At 33.5% G+C, this 23,490-nt stretch overlaps 1 protein-coding gene across 2 annotated transcripts in view; it reads right to left on the reverse strand.

The window, feature by feature from the left end:
* The window catches only part of LOC127867433 (uncharacterized), a 68,514-nt gene that overhangs the window by 36,724 nt on the left and 8,300 nt on the right, over positions 1-23,490 (reverse strand). Inside the window, exons 3-13 of one of the 2 annotated variants that reach the window (XM_052408580.1) lie at positions 22,318-22,412; positions 21,385-21,659; positions 17,713-17,807; positions 16,518-16,668; positions 11,943-12,012; positions 8,723-8,799; positions 7,757-7,865; positions 6,512-6,588; positions 5,524-5,659; positions 2,398-2,529; positions 514-1,505 (exon numbers count right to left, since the gene is read on the reverse strand). In XM_052408580.1, coding sequence (XP_052264540.1) covers positions 514-1,505; positions 2,398-2,529; positions 5,524-5,659; positions 6,512-6,588; positions 7,757-7,865; positions 8,723-8,799; positions 11,943-12,012; positions 16,518-16,668; positions 17,713-17,807; positions 21,385-21,451 — 1,906 coding nt within the window. In that variant the 5' untranslated portion in view covers positions 21,452-21,659; positions 22,318-22,412. The remainder of the gene's footprint in view (positions 1-513; positions 1,506-2,397; positions 2,530-5,523; positions 5,660-6,511; positions 6,589-7,756; positions 7,866-8,722; positions 8,800-11,942; positions 12,013-16,517; positions 16,669-17,712; positions 17,808-21,384; positions 21,660-22,317; positions 22,413-23,490) is intronic. The other variant, XM_052408581.1, reaches the window with a different exon arrangement.

A 23,490-nucleotide genomic window follows, 5' to 3' on the forward strand; every position in this document is an offset into this window, starting at 1 on the left:
AATATGAAAGCAATATGTCAAGGGACATTGAAAATATTTGGGGTAGTATGCAAACTTTAACATTTGCTGCATATTCTAAGTGGAAAAGGGGCCATAATTATTACAAAAATCTTGATAGAGTTGTCATCTCTTATTTATAGGTTGGGGTTATGTTGGTAAAGAAGTATGCAAAATATTAAAGCAATATGTCAAGGGACATAGGATATATTTGGGGTAGTACGAAAACTTTTGCACGCTCACGCTAACGCTCACGCTCACGCTAACGCCGGGGTGAGTAGGATAACTCCACTATATATATTTTTTATATAATAGTTGAGCTAAAAATCATTTATATATATATATATATATATATATATAAATCATGCCCCAAATTCTATTATTCTGTCACAGCAAAACAAAACGGTAAAAATATTATGACACAATTGATTAATGCATAACATCTAATTGGAAAGAATGTTAACAAATGCTTTAAATAAATTAATCTCTTCATACACAATAAAATAACATGCTAACCTTTAGGTCTAGGTGTTGGAAATTTTCCGCTATCTGGATGTCTCTGTTCTATTTGTACTAACGCTATTTCCATTCCTGTCTCCATTCCTGTCTCTGACAAGTTACCTTTCTTATAAATAACTTCAACTATTTGTCCGAATGAATTCGAGTTATCTGTGCGTCTGTATGGTTGATACATATGTTTTTTTGGTTCATGTACCATTTCCCCGTTTTCCGATAAGAATCGTCCATTTTTCGATTCACATTCCATCATCACTTCGTCACTTACTGCAACATGGGCACACGTTATACCACACAAACCATATGATGGATGTTCAATAAATACACCAAGTGTGCCCTTTTGATGCCCTTCAATTGTACAACCCATTCTTAATTTATTAAGCTTAACATTAGCATGGTTCATAGATGGCCTAGAACTTCCTTGTCGAACTTCCTCATCGTGATTCATATATGGTGTAAATCTTCCTTCTAAAACTTTCACATGTATGCCGTCATAGGATTTTTTGAACGGCTCTTCGTCAATAGGTATAAATCCTTTTGCGTGAACATACAAAACTAAACACAGTTCTCGTTTTAAACCTTTCATTTGTTTGTTTGAACCTCCTTTTATTATACTAAGATATTTATGTTGTTGCATTAAATCTTCTGTATTATTTAATATGCATTTTTTAAGTATTTCCATATCCTTGTAATTTTCTCTGAAGTCTTCAGTAATTGCTAGGTCATGTTCACAAATATCTGAAGAAACTGTTTTGATAACAACGTCTATATCAACCTTGTCGAGCTGCTGCTTAATATTAGCTATGTTATCTGTGATTGTCAATACAAAAACAATATTTGTCTCATTTCCAATCATGTATGCAGGATAGCAATCGATCACCCCGCGCACTTGTAAAAAGCATTTAGATATTATTTTGCAAACGTCTTGAACTCTTTTAGAAGTCCGACCATATGTCACAAACATCTCACGAAGGCGTGTTGTTATTATGTCGCTGTAACATAAACAAATAGAGTGCTGGGAAATCTATGAGGAAGTATGAATATTCGTCATTAAATAAAGAAATGTCAAAGCAACAAAAAGATTGATTCCGATATATTCAGAATAAAAAGAAATCAAGAAAAATAACTTATCAAGCAAAGAATAAACATTATACCTATTTAAACATATTTAATTAAACAAGATTCCACCGATAGCATATGGCTTATTTGGACACTCTATAGTCCGTTTCCTGAGGAAAACCATTATTTGGTGTATAAAGCTTTTAAGAACGTCCCCACAGGGGGATCAAACACCTGACCTCCCGGCCGCTAGGCAGACGAAATATCAACTGCGTTTATCATGTTTAGTTTTTAAAAAACTTGTTTTAAAGTATCTGAGGAGTTTTAGTTTATTTCAAACACTCATTTAGAAACATAAACAACCATTCAGAAAAAAAAAGATATTTCGTAATAAAAATATTAGCTTAACACTATAAAGATATTTAAAATACTCGCATTTACGCAATAATACAAATTATGACATGTTTTTAAAAGTTAACAGTCGTTTTAATTTAATTAATAAACAACTTCTTGTTGCATGCCAAGAGGTTCCGAATAGAGAAAGACTGACAGAGAGAAAGGCAAGCGGACAGACGGACAGACACATAGACAATTTATTCAGACTTACACAACACCACTGTGTACGCAGTTGAGATTTTAAAAAAGTCACTGCCAAGCGCTTCAGTAAAATATCAAAACAAGTCCGTTTAAAATACCTGAATAACTGTTTAAGAATTAAGCTCCATAAATGTTTACCCTGGAAGGGTACAATAATTGGCCATAAATATTTAAACACACAGGGATAGCCGGGGAAAACGAAAAAAACTAGCAGCTTTCTTTGCATACTTTGCAAGTTGCTGCCCCTTTTCTTCCCTCATCAGTGGTTTAATATCCTTGCTGGATTCAGAGAAACTGGAATGTTCCTTTTTGGCTGGCTGAAACTCGACATCATCAGCATCCCTCACTTGCTTCTCACATCTAAAGGTACATATACAATTCCTGGAAATCATTATCTTACGGCTTTTCTCAAATTGAAATATTTATTTTTATCATAATTACACTTATTTTTCAGACACACTCTTGTATGTGTTGTAGCTATAATTTACTTGACACCCGGCTTTTCCCTTATAATACTGACTCAAAATTTTCTGACAGTTGCATTCATACGCATGAAAATGGACAGCTGTAGTCACTTAGGTATAAACAGTAGCCGTTAACTGTCACGAACATAAAATTTGGTTATAAATCGATTTTGACACATATCGTGATCGTAATTAGGGGATATATACTCAAAGGCATTAAGGCATTAGGGCGTTGGAAAAGAAAACAATTTCACATATTTGTGTTTTATCATATATCCTTTGCCATCCCTATAATATATTTTAATAAGGCTAATAGCGCCTTTTCTTTATACGTACGTTTTCCTTCACAAAAATAAACACAGCTGAATACCTAAGATAAATCTTAATGACATGTTGTATTTTCCAAATAAACATTACCATAAAAAAGTATGTATTAAATAGTTGCTTGGCGCATATGTCTTGCTTATATGAATGATCACTATAATATTTATTTATATACAATTAGAAACAATATCTAGAGGGATACTTAAAGTGATGGAAAATCAACAGTTGAGTAAAAGTCATATGAACGAATTGTACATGAGTCACCACGCTACGCTTGATCTCTATCAAGAACGGGACTTTTAAAGCAAAATTTATAAATTTAAACGTAGGCATTTTTTTCTAGGTGTGAGTTCGAGTTCGAGATCCTCTTGCTGCTGAATTACATACATAATTTTTTGCATTTTATATATCTTTGTTCTTATCAATTTCATTCATAATATACTGTTGCTAAATAGTAAATACATATTTGCTTGAAAAGCGCTGTTAAATATACATCGATGGCGACTACCATTGAAATGCCCTGTAAGCCATCATCATAAGTACTGGAGTTTGCAGACCACACTTTTACAAAATTGTTTTAATAACCACAGACTGGATACATATTTTAAAAGATTATCCTAAAATGGCAAATACACACTTTAAAAAAACATAAAAAAACATTTCACAATGTTAGTATCTAATACGTTTGTTAAACTCACATAAAACCATTCTTGTACACAATTCTGGAGTCTTTATTGTTTAAACGTGCCTCATCTAAAGTTAAGTTGCTAAATAAAAGAAACAACATTTTTTGGATCTGACATTTTGATCTATGTCTGCCGCCAAATTGTAAAACCACTACGAATGCATGTTTTATCCAAACACATGGTACTTGTCGGCATATTGGAAATGTAAGCATTGTTCATGCACTTTAGAACTCGACTTGTATGGCCTTAGAATAAAACGTCCAAACGTTAACAATGGCATAATCTATTAATTATCGACGTGTATAAGGCTCTTCAAAATATATTTGAATATAGGGGATGTAAAATAAGCATAGTAAAAAATTATGCTAAAATAACAAACATGACTAAACTTACAAATTAAAGAAATGTTTGCAGCCAAGATGTCTGCTTGTGTATTGTGTGTGTGTAGATCAAATGACACAGTAGCTTCAAGTTCTAAATATTATTATAATTAGGTAACATTTCTACTGAGTATTTATATGACACATCATATGATGTCAACTTAAATTTTGAGTTCGTAAAATTGCGTTTGGTTTAGTTGCTAATGTATGTTTCCCCCAAAATAGGAAATTGTATTTTAAAGGTAAGTCTGCTACTCATAAATGATAAACAAACCGTGTTTTTGAATTTTTATATATTTCAGGATAATATAGCCACTTGGGCATCTATTATATCCGCACCAATAGCTTCAATATTACTAGATAATGGACGCCTTTGCATCCATTATTTCTGCAGCTCTTCCACTAGCTTTTCAAAGTTTAATGTCCTGACGTCCATTGATTAAATTTTGAAAGTCATATTATAAAATAATAAAATAAAGTCCAACTTTTATATTATTATTTTGCTGTTGACATGCGACTAATAAGTTGCATATTTTACAACGTTTCAAAAGGCAAAACATTTGTGTTAGGTATTAAAAAGTTATTATCAATTAACCTTGCCTTGATCTGGTTAATTTACTAGCATTTTATTTTACCCCACCACTAAAATTAAAAAAATTGTGAACAGTTTTCTCAATCATAGCACCAATTTTATTTTTCCAAAACATAAGCAGCTCATGATAAAACTTCGACTATCTTGATCACTTAATACATACATTTTCCGACTCTATTCTTCAACAATCAATTAAAATTATGATTTCACATTTAATATCTAAATATGTCCAATATTGACGGCAAATTTGTTTCACAATTTATTATAAACGTCTGATAAATTATATGTTACAAGCACATGTTTGGGTGGGTATATTCCCATTCAGTATCAGCGCATCAAATAACGCAAGCATCTGGAACATGTATTAATAAAAACAAATTAAGAATTAAATTTACATTTAAATTGAAGGACAAATGTACCAAATATTTCAGAAAAATGTCTTTAACATAAACTGAATTGTAATTAAATACTCGACACTGTGGATTACAAAGATTATGTTCACGTTTTAGCGAAAATCTAAAGATTGCAATATACAATATTAGCCGTTGGCGTTGTTTTTTTTATGGGGGAAACCACTGTTAAACAACGGGTTTTAGACAAGGTTTGACATCCTTACATATTGATTCATACATGTGTCCAAGTGAGTGGTAACAAGGTTTCTTTTAAGATATAACCTACTGACTTATTCTTTCAAATTCGAACTTTGCCTAGATTCTGTCTAAGTACATTTTGACCCAGTTTCATAAAGTATGAGAAAAAATAAGTGGCCCATAGAGTTGTAAAGAACTAACATTTAGCGCAACCATTAGCACGACGCCGGACTTAGACTAATCAATATACTGAGCCTAAAAACATTATTCATCTTCATTAATCCCTTAAAAGACTTTTCCACTATTTTAACAACCTACTCATCATATTTAAAGGACTTGGTCTCCTCGGGCTGTCCAGGTTGCTGGTTATCTTCCCCTGCTGTGTTCTCCCTTGGGGTCCCCTCTGATGTTTCCATGGAAGCACTGACAGACCCAGCAGGAGGGCAACCTGAGTCTGAAAAATCATTAGACGGAGTCTTGTATGCTGCTTATGTAAAATGAGCACTTCGTTAACATTTTGGTTTAGACGTGTGTCCTTCAGAAAAATTACAACATGATGCAAATATAGTACAGAAAATATAATAATCCTAAAACTGGAGGAAGGAGCAAAACATTTAAAGTAAAATTAGTATTCCTTACATTATCTTCAAACCTGAATAAAACATTTACCCGGTATATGTTTTTTTTCGTACGGCTTCTTTCAAAATTTAATGTTTGTGCTACTTATGCACTTTGTTCAAAGCAGATTTCTGAACATGCTCAGACCCAGACATGCCCCTAGGCAAATGTTTCATGTTTAACACGAGTATAAACATTATCATCTACGTCAGTGGTCGAAATCTGCCCTTGTCTTTAATCATGTGCTGGTAAGTCTTTACTATTCCTAGCTCAGGTACTCAGTTGAAGGCTTGTTACGTGTTCATAGTTATCAAGAAAAATTTAAGAATTTTGGCCTTTCGCTACCTTCTTTTGAACACAATTAGGCCGGCTAACTCACTGATAGAGCAATTATCTGAAAATCAGAGGATCACTGATTCGATTTTCAGCCCTGACACATAACGTGTGCACTGTTTGGCTATCGGAATTATATCCAACGCATTCCCCCCTACCGCTGTTTCTGGTATGGAAGTTGTCAATTAATGGCATAATAATGGGTACATTTTAAAGATAAACCAGCCAAGCCAGGAATGGATTTTGTAGGTTAACTGACCGCCCTGATATGACTGATAAACTTTTGTAAATTTACAAATAAAATAAACAACAAAGAAAATATATTCGATGACTGCTATGGGGCAGAATAACATACCTGAGAAACCAAGTGTATGATCCAGGGGTTCTGTAAATGGTTTATCATCGTCTGGATCATCGTCAAACAAAAACAACCTGAACAGAGAAAATTAACTCATTAACATAATAAAAAATGATTGCTTGAAACTAAATTATGATTAATAATTTATCATTTCCCAGTGGGCACCCAACGTCGCTGCAACGTTGCGTTTATGTTGCGTTTAAAATGCAGTATTTTTAATTAATTTAAAATAATGTATTTACCATCAAGTACGAACACACATATTTTATCTATCTCAGTTTACTGCCAACCGCTCTTTCAAGTATTCACTCAGTACTTAGAGTCTATGAAGATAATGAATTGCTCCCCGAGATTCCACCAACTCCCAAGCACTAGGCGGACACATCATCCACTACACCACCGCGACAATTACAATTTTCAGCAAATTGTGTTTAATTAAACTTTCACAATTTATTATATCCAGCGACTTTGAGTAAAAATTCATCTTAAGCATCTTGAAGTTTGAATCGGTATTATGCGATTTTGTGTTGTATGTGTTAAGTGGTAATATATTGATAAAAATATGTTACAATAACACAAAATAGACACGAAAAATTATACATTGAAGAAATGAATTTTTCTTTTCACAGATCGATAGTTAACAAATGTTTATGTTATCCTACAAGCAAAATAATCATTAGAAAAAAAACGTATACATTCCACCTAGCGGCGATACTGAATTCAAGGGAAAAAACTAGCTGCGATACTGATTTGAAAGAAGAAAACTGCAGAAAAAGCTACTAAAAGAATGCACAGTTACCTAGAAGTAACGTTGTTGCAACATCCTTCTCAAACTTTCGACAGACGTTTCGCGTGCAACGTTGCAGAAAAGTTCGGAAGTGTTTACTATTGTCGCGATCAGAATGCAACGTTTCTGAAACATACTTGCAACGTTATGATGAAACGTCCTGGTATTGTTTTGTAGTCAACGTTATGGCAACGTTCGGTAATTGTTGTCGACGTTGCGACCTAAATATTACGTTTTAGCAACGTTCGTAAAACGTTTGATGCCCACTGAGTAATTGTTACTCGTAAATAACAAACAAACCTTGAACTTGAATTTGGATATTTTTCTGGACAACATAGATACTTGGGAAATCATTATTTCTGGGCAAACAGACTCATTATTGCTGAATATTAGACGCCTTTGCTACCTTTGCAACCTACACATCATATTCAAATAATTTCGCCTTTGCAACCTACTGTGGTTGTTCTGGTTGCTGGATATCTCCCCCTGCTGTGTTCTCCCTTTGGGCCCCATCTAATGTTTCCATGGAAACACAACCAGGGCCAGCAGGACGGCGAACCGAGCCTGACAAAGAATAAGGAAGAGTTTTGCTAATGTTAGGTGATCACTTCGTGACAACTCTGGGTCAGGTTATGCCCTGATAAAACATTGCCTAGCATTAAAACACGATGCAAATATAGTATAGAAAAGAAGAAATTCCGCTACGTGGAGGAAGGAACAATCTTTTATTAAAGTTATTATTAATAACCTTACCTTCAAACCTGAATAAAACAATAATCTGATATATGTTTAAGCTGTATCCGTACGGGTACTTTAAATAAGTTGTGTTTGCGATTCGTATGCACATTGTAAAGCAGAATACGGTACCTGTTCAGAATCAAACCATACCGGCCCCTAAGAAAAATGTTTCATTATCATGAGCATCAACAATATCATCTAAGTCAGTGGTCGAAGTGTGCACTTGTATTTAATCGTGTGTTGGTAAGTTTTTAAGCTATATCAGGTACTCAGTTGAACATATGAAGGTTGTTGTCATGTGTATAGTTCTCAAGTAGTAATCTAAGTATTTTGGCCTTTCTCTATATACTTTTGAACACAATTAGACCGGTTTGTCAGTTGATAAAGCACTTGTCTGAAAATCAGAGGATCATTGGTTCGATTCTCAGCCCTGAAACATAACGTGTGCACTGTTTGGCTATCGAAATTATATACAAGGCCCCCTACTGCTGAATTGGTATGACATTTGTCAATTAATGGCATACTAATGGGCACATTGCACAGATAAACCAGCCAACACAAAAATGGTTTGAATAGGTTAACTGACCGCCCTAATATGACAGATGTACTTTTGTTAGTTGACTAATAAAATTGCAGGACAAAGGAACAACTTTCGATGACTGCTATGGGGCAGGATAACATACCTGAGGAACAAAGTGTATGATCCAGGGGTTCTGTAAATGGTTTATCATTGTCTGGATCATCTTCATGGGCTAACAACCTGAACAGAGAAAACTAATTAACAAAATCAAACATGATTGCTTAAAAATGTATGTATGAAATAAAACTGCCTGAATGGTATAGAAATAATATTTCCAGATTTCTGAGTTTTTTTAGAATGCAGTTTGTTACATATATATTACATGTGACAATGGATACGGTTTGTCGGTTGTAAAATATTATATTCAATTTGTTACTGGAGTAATTGTATACGTTTAATTTTTATTAGCAGACCATGTATCTAAGACAGCAGAGGAAACTAATTTACATTTCAATAATATATGTATGGGTTTATGGGATGTCACAAGCTACTTTTTTATTTTGGGATGGGTAAAAAAATCTAAATGATATCAGGATATCTTTATCCGATATGTAAATTTATACGGATATGGTAAACTTTCAATAATCTAGAAAAATGTCATAACCTTTGATAAAAATATTTGCTGTTTATTACTAATATAATAAACATGATAATTATTTTCAGTATAATATGTTGTTAAAATAAAATGTATTGTGTTTATATGAAAGATATAAAATCCTAGCACGTAATTTTATTTATAACAGAAGATCTGGTAAATATAAAAAATAACCAACTACAATATATATATATATATATATATATATATATATATATATATATATATATATATATTAATTTTTTTTTATTTATTTATTTATTTATTTCACACACACACACACACACACACACACTTTTAAAGGATTCCCTAGTGAATCACACTTGGGGGTAAGCACATTTCACGAAGACAAAAACATGCCATTTTTCTTGAGTTAACTGAGAAGGAAAACAGAATAGCGGAACATTTTTTATTAAAACGACAAATAGTAGATACACATTCTAAAAACCAGTTATGAAAGTGAACGTTTAATAATGTAAAAGCATTTAAGTCGTTCAAATTACTTGTTTTTCTTTGCCTAAAACGTTCAGGGTTTTTGACTGTTTGTTACTTGTTTAGTAGACAGTATTTAACTAACACACTTAGTCGACAAATAAGATAAACACTTTAAAAGATCAATTTACATAGAATGTTTAACTTGTTGATGCTGACATTCTTCAAAACAGTAACGCCCAATCTTTTTAAACACTGGCAAAAACGTGTTCACATATGAATTCTTTTATTTTTGTTGTGTATTAATATTACAAATATTATTTGAAAAACTGCTGCAACTATTAATCTGATTTGCAAGAGAACATGTGTTGACACTGATATATTGTTAATTGAGACAATTTGACCATATGAGTATGTGTCAATATGAGTAAACCGTCGCGAAAAAAAGCCATAACATTACAAAGTGAGGCGCAAATGCAAACAACAAGTTAAAGGATTAATCAAAGCCTGTAAAGGTTGCGCTTTATGCAGATTTTTGTAAAGATAAACGAGAATAAACAACATGCGCATCACAAAAGGAGCATTTGCTTCAATCACGTATTTTGATCCTTTTTGTAACTTTCTTAATACTTAAGTATGAGATATCCGTATATTTGATACCTCAATATATATTTTTAGCAACTTGAAACCAATGAAATTGAAAAAAAATGTCGAACAGAGTGGCCAGTTATTCCTTTTGGGACTTCTGCAGGAGTTAAGACATGTATAATCTTACCATTCACATACCATGAACAATGAGTTAAAACTAAAGCAATGTGTTTGTCATCATTTGTAGGGCTATTTCGTAGGGAATACTAAACAAATGATCTTTTTATAAGCTTACAATTTCATCGTAGGCTAGACACCTACATCGTGTGGCTTTGCCTCTGCTTTTTCACTGAATACAGCGATATAATAAAAACAATCATTGATTAAAAAATGGATTTAACTCACACTTGTTCTTATTAAACCACAATCTCTTTCAACGTAGCACCATATATAACAAGAGCTGTCAAAAGAGAGCACGCAAGACAAGTCTACCAGCATGATAGTGAAATGTACATTTTATGTCAGTCCCCAGATATACTGATTGAGAAGACATTATTGATTATTGATCATGAATATCTGAAATAGTAACACAGTTAATTATATTCAGACATGTAACTGACAATTTAGATCATTCAAAAGAAAAATGGTCATGACACAAAACAAGATTTTAATTGTTTTACATATTTATATTTTTCCCAATTAAATAAATCTGCAAATAAAATATGTTTGCAAATAAGATACCACCACAAAAGTTCACAGCAATATCTCCATCAAAACACTAGCTAATGACCTTTATCTTTATCTTACTCTCCCGAAATGCAACCCAATGCTCAATCCACATATATGCTAGCTACACGCCAAATATCAGCACCATTTCGCAAAAGAAAGTTAATTATATAATTGGAAACATTTTTTTCTATTTTAAGTAATTTCGATATTAACCCGATTAGCCCTAAATGCCCTGTTAAGTATGCATGAACACTACCTTCATACAAAATTGAACAATTATAACTCAGTTTATACTTAAAGTATTACGAGAAGGCCATGGACCCTAAGGCAATCACCTAAGACCCGAATAAACTTCACTATTCTTAAGAGGTGGAATCAGAATAATAAAGTTCTTTATGAAACATATCGTGTCTATGCATATATTTATTTACAAACGTGTTCATTCGTATGTACAATTAATCTTACAATAATGAGTTGGACTTAAATGAGTGTAATAATCTTGACTTTGTATTCTGTTCATAACAATTCTTAAGTGAAGGTTTCGATCCGGTCAATGTTTTCACACTATTCTGTCATATAAATAAAGCATTTCTCTTCGGTTGATAGTCACCATTACTGACAGTTGGGGTCTCCTACGGGTACAACCGTTTCCCCAACATCACAACCCCATGCAAAAAGTAAACAAAATCTTACAGTAAAATAGTATAGATGGACATTGCAGCTTTAATTCAAACTTTCAAGAATCTAGTCAGTTCATTAGAAATTAGTGCTAGGTCACACTCAAAGTCATCACATTCGTTAGCCTTACGCGTTGAACGACCTTTTAAAATTGAAATACTACCATATCCCGTCCTGACAAACACATAATTGTCGAGTCATTATCATTGTTACTTACCGTAGATGCCGATAAATACGACATGATAGTCACTTTTTACGTATGCTTATACAATTGCACGTCGTAATTTACCTAATCACATACCTTTCGATCTGTCTTTGTATTTCTAGTGGGTCGAAAGGAAATCCCGTTATGCTACGTATCACACTGGATACTGGAAGCAAAAAAATAAAACAAATACACCTGACAAAAAATATCAAACAAGACCAATCTATTTGTCATTGCATAAGCAGTGTAATGGATGACTCACTACAATAAAATTAGAAAAGATCATGAGCTTGTAGCATGACAAAGTTTATGAATGTTTCACAAACTTGGGCAAAATATGGAATGAAAGATATGAAATATGTATCATGTATGGTTTGGTGAAAGACTTAATGAAAGGGGTTAAAGTTTAAACAATTAGTGTGCAGCTGTTGAGTTTAAGGTAGCGCACCTCTAATGATTTCCCGCGATTTCTTCGAAGGTTGATGAGCCTACTATTAGGTGCCGTTGCCTAGTGGTTAAGGCGATAGACTAGAAATATTTTGGGATATTCCCGCGCAGGTTCGAATCCTGCCGACGACGTATACTTTTTTGCGACGCGTTTTATTTATTTTCTAACGTAATTTGATTTAATATGGCATATAAGCTATATTTATTGTTAAATATGTTACAATTTTAATGCACATTCTTCAATTATTAAAATTAAAACAACGTTAAGGCGAAATTGGATGATTTACTGTTGAAAATACGAACTATGCATATTGCATTTTTATTTTTATTTCAAAAACTAAACGGTAAATCTGTCTATTTCTTGGTATGTTTGCTGTATATAGTGTTTCTATAAAAACTAAGTTTAAAATATGACTTAAATGATACTATTTTGAATTTTATGACACTTTGTTTTTAACCGACCCAATTTTTACTGGGCTGAAATCACTTACATTTCATGGCGCTCTTCCATAGATAAAAATTTGTAAAAAATAAATGTCTGTAAAAGAATACTTATTTCATCTTGTTTAAACTTCAAACACCTTTACAGCATCTGTACACACCAACTGCATGCCCATATTTGGAAATTTGAATGAATTATGGAACTTTTATATACCCCCGGGGTGAAAATAAACTGGACAAAAGCCGAGCGTGGGGGTGGTTTTGAAAAAATCGGTATATTTTTTTAAAAAGCATGGAAAGCCTACCTACAAATTTGCATGTAGTTCAGTGAAATGATGCTGATTAAGAAAATAATTAATTAGATTATATTTGGATATGTGCCCATTAGAGGTGCGCTACCTTAAAATAATTGTGGTCAAATTAAGCACAATTTAATTACTATATTATTATTGATTTTCTACAAAAAAAATCTATATATGCCTCTTTTTAAAAAGTTAAAAATCCAATGATAGAAGCAATTTGGCAATTTAAAAATGACTGTTAAAATTTCAACCAACGTGTTTTATTCAATATACAAATACGTTTATATTTCATAGAATTGAATTTAAGTGCCTTAGGGATTTTGTCCGAAATTGAAACTTAACATCAATGCAAACATTGAAACTGCCTTTTCAATGGGTTTTCAACTACTCTCTTACTCTTTTTTCACATTTAGTCGGTAGGAAATATAAAGCAAATAACCACTATAATTTTGATAATGATAAGCGCTTACACTCGAAATATCCTGCCACTTGTTTAAATTCATAAATGAGTTTCACTATTTTGACAAGACTACCCAAATATTAAGGAAAACAATTCAGCACTTACAGATAACATAAAAAGAATATAGCAGAATTTTTTTCTATCCTTGTGAGGCAGCATTAATGGACCGTCAGTTTGTAACAAAATTATTAGCGAACTTTTCAAAATTGTGAAAAAAAGAGTTGTTAAGTCTACAAAATTGTGAAAATTTGTGTCGCAAACTTCTATAGGAAGGACAAAATCTCTGTATAAGGAAAGATCTAGAGTGAAAAAGCACCACAGTTTCATAATATTAATCTGTCCCAACCAGCACGTTTCTGATACAATTTACATATACATGTAAATTTGTAAATTAAATGTATTTGACTTGGTATCTATTAAATATTTGCTTTGGCCTGATGATAATAAATATGTTAACATGCATACATAACTAATAATTCCGTTGTACTGTATTATTATTATTATTATTGCAGGCAGCGGTAATCCTTTGATTTAATCATAAACCTTGATATGGAAAAATGTTGACTTTCATATAGTTAACTGGTCATACGTAAATCAATTGTCTCCAGACAACAGCCTACCAACATAAAAGCTAGTTTAAGGATACTGGTCAAACTAGCGCGTTGACATTGTTGACATTTATGTTATTTACATGTCTACACTGCTATATATATATATATATATAAATTACTGGAATATTTTCTTTAAAGTACATCTACCATCACAAATAATGAAATATAATGTGGACTAGTGTGGTTGCAAATATTGTATTGAACATGCAAACTTTAACAAAAATAGAGACTGTGTGTTTAACATAACTGTTTGCCGATAGACAGGGTTGAATACAATCAAGACGTTATAACGCGGGCCATCATTTCTTTCTAGTTTTGATTTTTTTTTCAAAAGGAACAAGCATTATTTGCACCAAATGTCACATGACCTTCTTTTTAATTTGGGAATGGGCATATGTTAGCCTTTCGTTTTGGGGAATAATATACAATATTTTTAATAAGAAAGGTGACGTATTTCTTAAAAAGAGATGTGTTTGTCAGAAACACAATGCCCCATACTGCGACGCTTTGAAGCCACATATTTGACATTTGACCTTGAAGGATGACCTTGACCTTTCACCACCCAAAATGTGCAGCTCCATGAGATACACATGCATGCCAAATATCAAGTTTCTATCTTCAATATTGCTAAAGTTATGACCAGGGTTAAAGTTTTGGGACAGAATGATAGAATGACAGACAGACACATACAATGACAGACATGCCAAACCAATATAACCCCGTTCATTCGATCCGGTGGCAGAAAAACGTTTGATTGTAGTAAAAATAAAGTTTTTTGTATATTTTATAGTAGGGAAAATATGAATAATGAAAATAAATGTGTTATAAAGAAGACAAATGGTACATGAATAAATATCGTTGTGTCAGTTTTGCCTTTAAATAAAGCATGATGGCCATATGAACATGTACATGACTTTTAAACCCCAGATTGTCATGTTGTAAATAAAAATTCTCGAGAAAAAGATTCTTCAAACAACATAAAGGTGCCTAACCAAAAATTTACTTGAAATAGTCTCTAACATTATTATCTTTACCTGAAATAAAGGAATGAAATATTGTTTAACCCTTTCCCACTCAGAAGCAAAGTGAAAATGGCTTTGTGCACTCTCAGTCTGTCAGGTTTTATGCTGTTTGCTGCCCATCAGTATGTAAGGGTTGGAAATGAAACATTTTAAATTTGAATCTTGTAATTAAAGGTCTTTAATTAAATGTAACTCATTGAGGAACTACAAATACGTCACAATACTTATTTATTGGGTAAAGGGTTAAAATGGAATAAAAATCCAATTACAACAACAAAAACAAAATATCCATTTTATCAGCTATCATGGTATTTAGATTGCTATTTCTTTACAGAGAGGGAACATGAAATGGTCTATAGACAGACCTTACCTACTGACAGATCGTCTGACAGACCGACCAACAGTCAGATGAAGAGAAATATAATCCTACTTCAAAAAGGACATTTTAACGCTAGCAAGACGCTCAGTTGTAAGAAAATATTTCAGATTAAACATTTAAAAAAGCAATGTTGACAAGGCAGATTATATAATATTCAAGAACTGTTTTATGGCATCCGCTTAGAATCAGGGCGGTCCAAGGTTCAATCAACTCGATGGGAGCACTCCAAAGATTACATGACCACTAGTGAACAAAGAACTGGTTCTACCCCAAAAAATGACTTGTAAATAATGTTAAACATGTTGAGAATCTCAATAAGCAACAGGCTTTTGGTGCATTCAAGATGAAATAAATAGGTTTAAACTTAAATTCAGAGAACCTCGATACCTTTTTTTACTTACCAAAACTTCCCCTCGTTATATTTAACAGATCTGTTATTTGTACCTGACGTGGTCTCTTGTAATTGGGGTTTTCTGATTAGAAGGATGATATTTTTTAATTTTATTATTATGGCATGCTTTCAGATAGAAAAATTATTGAATAAACAGATACTCAAAACTTACAGTGAAAAAAAAAGTGTTGTCTTTAGTGTATTAAAACTATTGGCGTGCTTTTTACTATATTGAGAATGATAATCTAGCTTAAGTGAAATGATAAAATTTAATATTTTCGCTTTGGTTTGTGCTTTAGTATGGCACATGCTTTAACTTATAAATTTGAAAGGAAAGTATGGAAAATGGGCTTGAATGGGCCATTATATACAATACAAGGCAAAAAGGCTTGTTCAAAAACATCATAACAAAACAATTACATTTCTTCAATAGATTGTAATTAGCAGCTGAGGTAATGAAAACACTATAACATGATAGCTTGATACAATCAGTACTTCACTAATTGGTAAATACAATCGGGTGGCTAGTAGTGTGCTGTTTTCGGGATAATGAGCACGACATTTATTATTTTCAGATTCTCAAAAGTACTAAGATTCTTATTAAATATTTGTACAAACCTCCTCGAAGTTTAACACGAAGTTGCAGGGTGTCCTCATGTTTAATTTCACACTCGTGTAGAAATCTGTCTTCCTCTTGGCCTATCTCGCGACGCCTAGACATCAATAGCTGCTCGTCTTTTTCTACACCAGTTTTGTCTTCCACCAATTCCTTAAATTTTAAGAAATGTATATGATATGATTGAATTAACACATAATTTTAAAAAAGACCATTGTTTATTTTGGTCAATTAAACATATTTATGAATATTATTAACAGTAATTAAACAAGCATCATTTGAGCCTTGTTGTTCCAATTATAAAAAGGAAAGAAACAAAACAAAAGGGTTAGATGCCCTTTGATAGATTAACTAACTTAACCGTATACAAATTGTTGCAGACTTGACCCAGTGATCCAGTTTTGTCACTTGATCCCGATTTAAACACGTTTCATCAAACTCAGTCTAGATATTGTCCTCCCAGCCATGTTTCATCAAGATTGAGCAATAAATAAGGCTCTAGAGTGCTTAAAGGTGTTTTAAGATTTAATCTGGTGCCCTAACGCAATTGACCAAAATTAACACTTTGCCTAGATATTGTCAAGATAAATAATAGTACTAAGTTTCATCCAGATTAAGTAATAAATGTGTCCTCTAGAGTGATAACAAGGTTTTTCTACAATTTGACATGTTAACATAGTTGAAAAACACATGTGACCCAGATTCAAACATGTTTGTTTACGCACATGACCCAGATTTAAACTCTTCAGAGCGGCAACAAGCTAAAAGTTGATAACAAACAACAGACGATGCAATACACAGACGTTCAACATAGACAATACCAGTTTACTTTACCATTTGCACTTCTTAATTGGGTGAGCTGAAATTACCAATGAAAAGAAATTACACTGATCTATTAAGCCCTGTTTTGGAAAAACTGGACTTAACATATGCATGTAATATGCCATCCCAGGTTAGCTTGTGCAGTCTTTACAGGCTAATCAGAGACAACACTCTCCGCTTTTATGGAAATGAAAATTCAGTGCAAACGGAAAATGTTGCCACTGATTAGCCGTTGTGGACTGCACAGGCTGTTCTGAGATGACACTAAACGCACATGCACTTAGCCCTATATTCCCAGAACGAGGCTCAATGTATCTACAGTATCAATAAATGAACGTTAAATGATAATATACAAAGAAATAATATTTAGCAAACCTTTAGTTGGCCAATAGTTTGATCAAGTCTTACATCCAATGATAGAGTTTTCCCTTTGTGATCTATAAGAAAAACCGTCACCTGTTGCGATTTCCCTGCAATATGAATATCAATTAACAATCATTTATATGTAAAAACTGTTCCAGAAATCAGCAGAACATGTTTATTAATCCTTATGAGTAAGTAACAGTCCCTAAACCAGCTGCATTTAATTTTTCAAATAGAACAAGAGCTGTCTTCATAGGATGACATAAGCTCCCGAAAAACGCTTTGATAGTTATGTAAGACAGCTAAATAACAGAACAAATTTTCGAACCTAAACGTGGACCCTAAGTCCAAGGTCAAGGTAAAAAAAGGGTAAAAATATGTGAGCGTATGGAAAGGCCTTGTCATTATACACATGCATACCAAATATGAAGGTTACATCTGAAGCGACATAGAAGTTATGAGCATTTTTCGAAACCTAAAAGCAGATTTCAAAAACCTAAAGGCGGACCCTAAGTCAATTTGGCTGATTATGTAACTTGATCTTATTGCCTTACACATGTTCATGAAGTGTGGCGAAGACCCTATGACATTTGCTCGAGTTATTGAGCGGAAACGAGAAAAAAAATACGATGATTCAAGGGCTCAAACTCAGGAGTGTCTGGGTCAATTTGGCCGATTATCGAACTTGACCTAGATGTTATTGCTTTACACATTTTATGAAGTTTGGTGAAGATCTGATGACAATTGCTTGACTTATTGAGCGGAAACTAATCAGGACGGACGGACGGACTAACTAACTAATGGACAGTGCGATTTTCATATGCCCCCAGAACCGCTGGTTCGTGGGGCGTGGGGTTGGTTTGGGTGGAGTTTATTGTGATATGTCAGGTAAGTGTTGCTTTGTCAAAGTTTGAATCAAATCTGATCAAAAATAAAAAAGGTTATGGCAATTTTAGCAAAATTTAATACTTTGACCTTGAGAGTCAAGGTCATTCAAAGATCAAGATAAAATTCAACTTGCCAGAACCCTCATAATAGTAAGAAAGTATTTGAAGTTTGAAAGCAATAGCCTTGATACTTTAGAGGTAAAGTGGATCTAAAAAGAAAATTAAACAGATATTCAAAGTTTCTAAGTCAATAAAGGGCCTTAATTCTGTCAAAATGCCAGTCAGAGTTACATAACTTTGCCTGCACAATCCCCTTATGATAGTTAGTGAGTGTTGCAAGTATGAAAGCAATAGCTATGATACTTTAGGAATAAAGTGGACCTAAACACAAAACTTAACCAAATTTTCAATTTTCTAAGTATAAAAAGGGCACATAATTCTGGCAAAATGCCAGCTAGAGTTACCTTACTTTGCCTTCCCGGTCCCCTCATGATAGTAAGTAAGTGTACCAAGTTTGAATGCAATAGTTTTGATACTTTATGAGAAAAGTGGACCTAAACACAAAACTTAACCTAAACACAAAACTTAACCGATCGCCGACTTAGACGCTCAGGTGATGACAATAGCTTATTTTTTTCTCAAAAAGTAGATGAGCTAATACAAATTACTTGTTTGTATGATATTTCTGTTAAGTTTATCATATACTTAGAAATTTCTTGAAGAGCATTTAACAATATGCAGAAAGTTAATAACTCTGGGTTTCAGTATTTTGATCCCTGAACATTTAATTTGAACTTTGCAAATTTCAAGCACGTTGTCATTTGACTCCTACTTTTGAAATCCATGATCTTTAATTGTGGTGTCAAATATGTGTTGCTCAGCCCTAGAAGAAACAAGAGCTGTTTGTAAAACAAGCATGTCCCCAAATGGGCTGTTAGTTGTAGTGGCAGCAATTGTGTGAATGAAGTTTTATGATACTAGGCCTAAGCATTCTTGAGTTATCATCCTGAAACCATTTTACTGTTTCGAGTCACTGCGTCCTTGACCTTTGACCTAGTGACCTTGAATTAAATAGGGGTCATCTGCAAGTCATGATCAATGTACCTATTAAGTTTCATGATCCTAGGCCTAAGCATTCTTGAGTTATCATCCGGAAACTATTCTAAGTTTTCGATTAACTGTGACATTGACCTTTGACCTAGTGACCTGAAACTCAATAGGGGTCATCTGCCAGTCATGATGAATGTACCAATGAAGTTTTCTGATCCTGGTCTTTAGCCTTCTTGAGTTATCATCCGGAAACGATTTTACTGTTTTGAGTCACTGCGACCTTGACCTTTGACCTAGTGACCTGAAAATCAATAAGGGTCATCCATCTGCCAGTAATGAACTATGTACCTATGGAGTTTCATGATCCTATGCTAAGGCGTTCTTGAGTTATCATCCGGAAACCATTTGGTGGACGGACCAACAGACCGACAGACATGTGCAAAACAATATACCACCTCTTCTTCAAAGGCGGGCATAATTAAATATATTTATAGCTGAATGCTGCTATATTTATAGATACCAACTTTCTGAAAGCACTCGTTCGACTACCATACATGTATGTTCCACGTTTATTTTCTTATTGCCTCAGGATGATAAAGCTACAATTTATCTAGCGGAACTTAAATAAATGATACAATCTATGCAGATTCTTATGGAAAAAATTGTGATATAACAGATTAAAACTGTTCATCATAGTATCTATAGCATCTCCATAAAATCGTAACCTTAGAAAACACAACATCAGGTAGTATTAAGGTTCGCTGAACATCATGCTCACATATACAAGAACATTGTTCACAATTTTCGTAAGACCTAGTCATCCATGGCTTTGAGCCAAAAATCCTTGTTTCAGGAAAGAAAATATTTGCCTTGTATACATTACAGATCGGCAACGAACTGAATCATTATCAGGCTATGCCTAAAAAAACACTAAATTCCATTCCTGTGTAAATTGTTTACAATATTCTCCATAAACGATTCCAAAAACTATTCACAAAAGATAATGCTAAACACCAAACAGCTTGCTTCACAAAATAAAAGATGGTTGGAGACTGGAGAAGTCTTCAGCAGTCACAAAAATGATATCGTTTGATACATGTTCAAAATGAACATGCTGTTATTATATGCATTACATTATTAAACAAGTGAATATTTCTTTCTTTGTGCAAAAAGATTTTTTTTGTCAGATTATGATAGAGTTCAAGTGCCAGTATTCAATAACCCCCCCCCCCCCCCAAACAAAAGACAAATATAATAAAGAAATACTTTTATTTGTATTCAGCGTTGGTTTTAGATTTGTAAAACGTAAAATAGTTTAATCCCCATTCACCTACATGTCCATTCTGTTTCAAACAACTAAACCAATGGGCGTCTGGCAAGTAGCCATTAGCAGGTATTATGATTCTGAATAACTAAGTTAAAACGACTTTGCTCAACCTTTTGGCTGATCACAATCAATACAACATGTACCAGAACACATCAACATTATATGACTATCAATAAGCACTGCAGTTCATGACCAGTTATTCTGAGCTTATTTTTTATATGCATTTAACAAGCATGGGTTGATAATTCAATGCCTAAAATCAACAACAAAAGAACATAATCAAACTTTGCACTTCAGCAGTTTCAAATGACAAATAAATGCAAATTTAGCAGTACATATGTTCTTATCTTATGCCAGGTTTGATTTATGATTACTACACCATTTTCCATAATGATACTCAGTGACCAAACTGTATCGTACCAAAGTATTCTCCACCTTTGGATGCTGCCTCCATTTCTTTTTCCAATTCGTCTGTCATTTCTGCCATCTTTCGCTCAGCGCTAGTTGGTCCAGTTGGCTTTGGTGGTGTCCTATAGACGTTCTGTATTCCAGATGGAGGTGGCTGGGAGGTGGTAATGATGCTTGAACTTGGAGTAGAATTCTGCGAGTCACATGCCTGCCAAGTCCCTCATGATAGTAAGTAAGTGTGCCAAGTTTGAATGCAATAGCTTTGATACTTTCTGAGAAAAGTGGACCTAAACACAAAACTTAACCTAAACACAAAACTTAACCTGACATCGACGCAGACGCTCGGGTGATGACAATAGCTCATGTTTGTTTTACAAAAATGAGAGTGGCTAATAAGACTTTTTTCAAACTTTCATAGAACAAACGTATTGGTATATCACAGGAAATTGAGGGATGAATGACTTATTATTATCCAAGGAGTTATACGAGTGTGATTTGCAATATAGATTGCTGACGATTATAGAAACAAACATAAAACTAGGGAGTTGCCTTATTTTCCATCAGGAAAACAAGCATTACCTCCCCTGCAGATGACATGGCAGATGGCAGATTATCCTCCCCATCAAATGTTTCCTGTATAGATACCTTCTGTATTAAACAGTATTATATTTGTTGTAAGTCACTTTCAAAGAATAATTTATGTAACATACATATGTGCTCAAATCCTGCTGGGTTTTTGTCATACATGGAAGCCATCATCAATTGTTTTAATAAATTTTAAATCATGCTTGATTTCAATAATATTCAAACAGAAATTATGAAAAGATTTTTTTTTCGATGGGTTGACAATGTACATTTCGCTGCTATTTCTGATAATTTCTAAAATGAAATATATTTTACATAAATACGCTTATAGACTTAAAATATACTAATGACTCTACTTACGCAGTGTGCGACACTAACGGGAGTCCGGTGGTCCGAGACTCCAGGAAATGAGACTCGGACTCCTGTTTTTTGTGTCAAAGATGTCCTTCGGACTCCTTCAAAATTATCTTTGAATTATAAAAAAAAAAATCCATTCGTTTCGCAAAATCAGAATGTCTGTTAAAAAATATCTTACTCAAAAATAGTCATTTTCGAACACTGTCTATAAAAACCTTAAGTTGCATTTTTTTATTGTCACATTCAAATTGTAATAATTTAATATTCACCCTCTACATACTGCAGAAGGAAGTTTTTAATACCAAATCATAACCACACACTTCAACCACTGCTTAAGAACTGTAAGAGTTCTTCTAAACATGGATGTATAATAGATTAATCTATTATACATCCCTGGCGTGACCCTACTAGCGATTTCAGCTTAAAAGTAACCCAAAATCCAAAATGACTACCGCAGTTGTCCTTCCTGAGTAACAAAGAAGAAAAAATGGGAAGAGGTCATGAACCCACAGTTTCGCATTTGAAAATGGTCATATTCTTAGGATTTAATGCAATTTGGGGGTACAATAAGACCTATTACTCTCAAATTTGACATTGAAACCTACCCCTTTCCAATATTTCACTTTTTGATTGTGGCCAATTCGAATATTCTGCTTCCTACCGTGGTGTGCTACCTTAAGGACACCAATTATTATCTTTCATTATTGCAAAAGCATCTTTTTATAATATGTTAGACTATTCTTGACAAAAACAGACTGTTTTCACTCAACTGTATTGCAAAAAGGACTGTCTTTCTTCATATCAAACACATAACCCAAAGTGCATACTTTACTCCTATTATACTGAGAATTCATGCATTCAGAGTTCAGAGAGAGACACTCTTCGAATGTCTCCTGGAACCTTTTGGACACCTTTCAAACCTTTTTAAGCACTCCGCTCATGCTTATATACATCTTACTTGCACAGCAGATACCTTTTCCAACATGTCTGGACCTAATTTTTGAGAAAAATAGTTGATTTGTCAGCCCGCGGGTTGCCAATTTCCTTGATTTTTGTCTATTTTGCTCCTTTTCGTACATTAATACAACTGTTTTGGCATACATAAGACACTAAGAACATGAGAAACACTCAAATAACATGTAACAGTAAGAGTAACCTGATAAAATAATAACAAAT

This window comes from Dreissena polymorpha, chromosome 2, assembly GCF_020536995.1.
Source record: "Dreissena polymorpha isolate Duluth1 chromosome 2, UMN_Dpol_1.0, whole genome shotgun sequence".
NCBI classification, from domain to species: Eukaryota; Metazoa; Mollusca; class Bivalvia; order Myida; family Dreissenidae; genus Dreissena; species Dreissena polymorpha.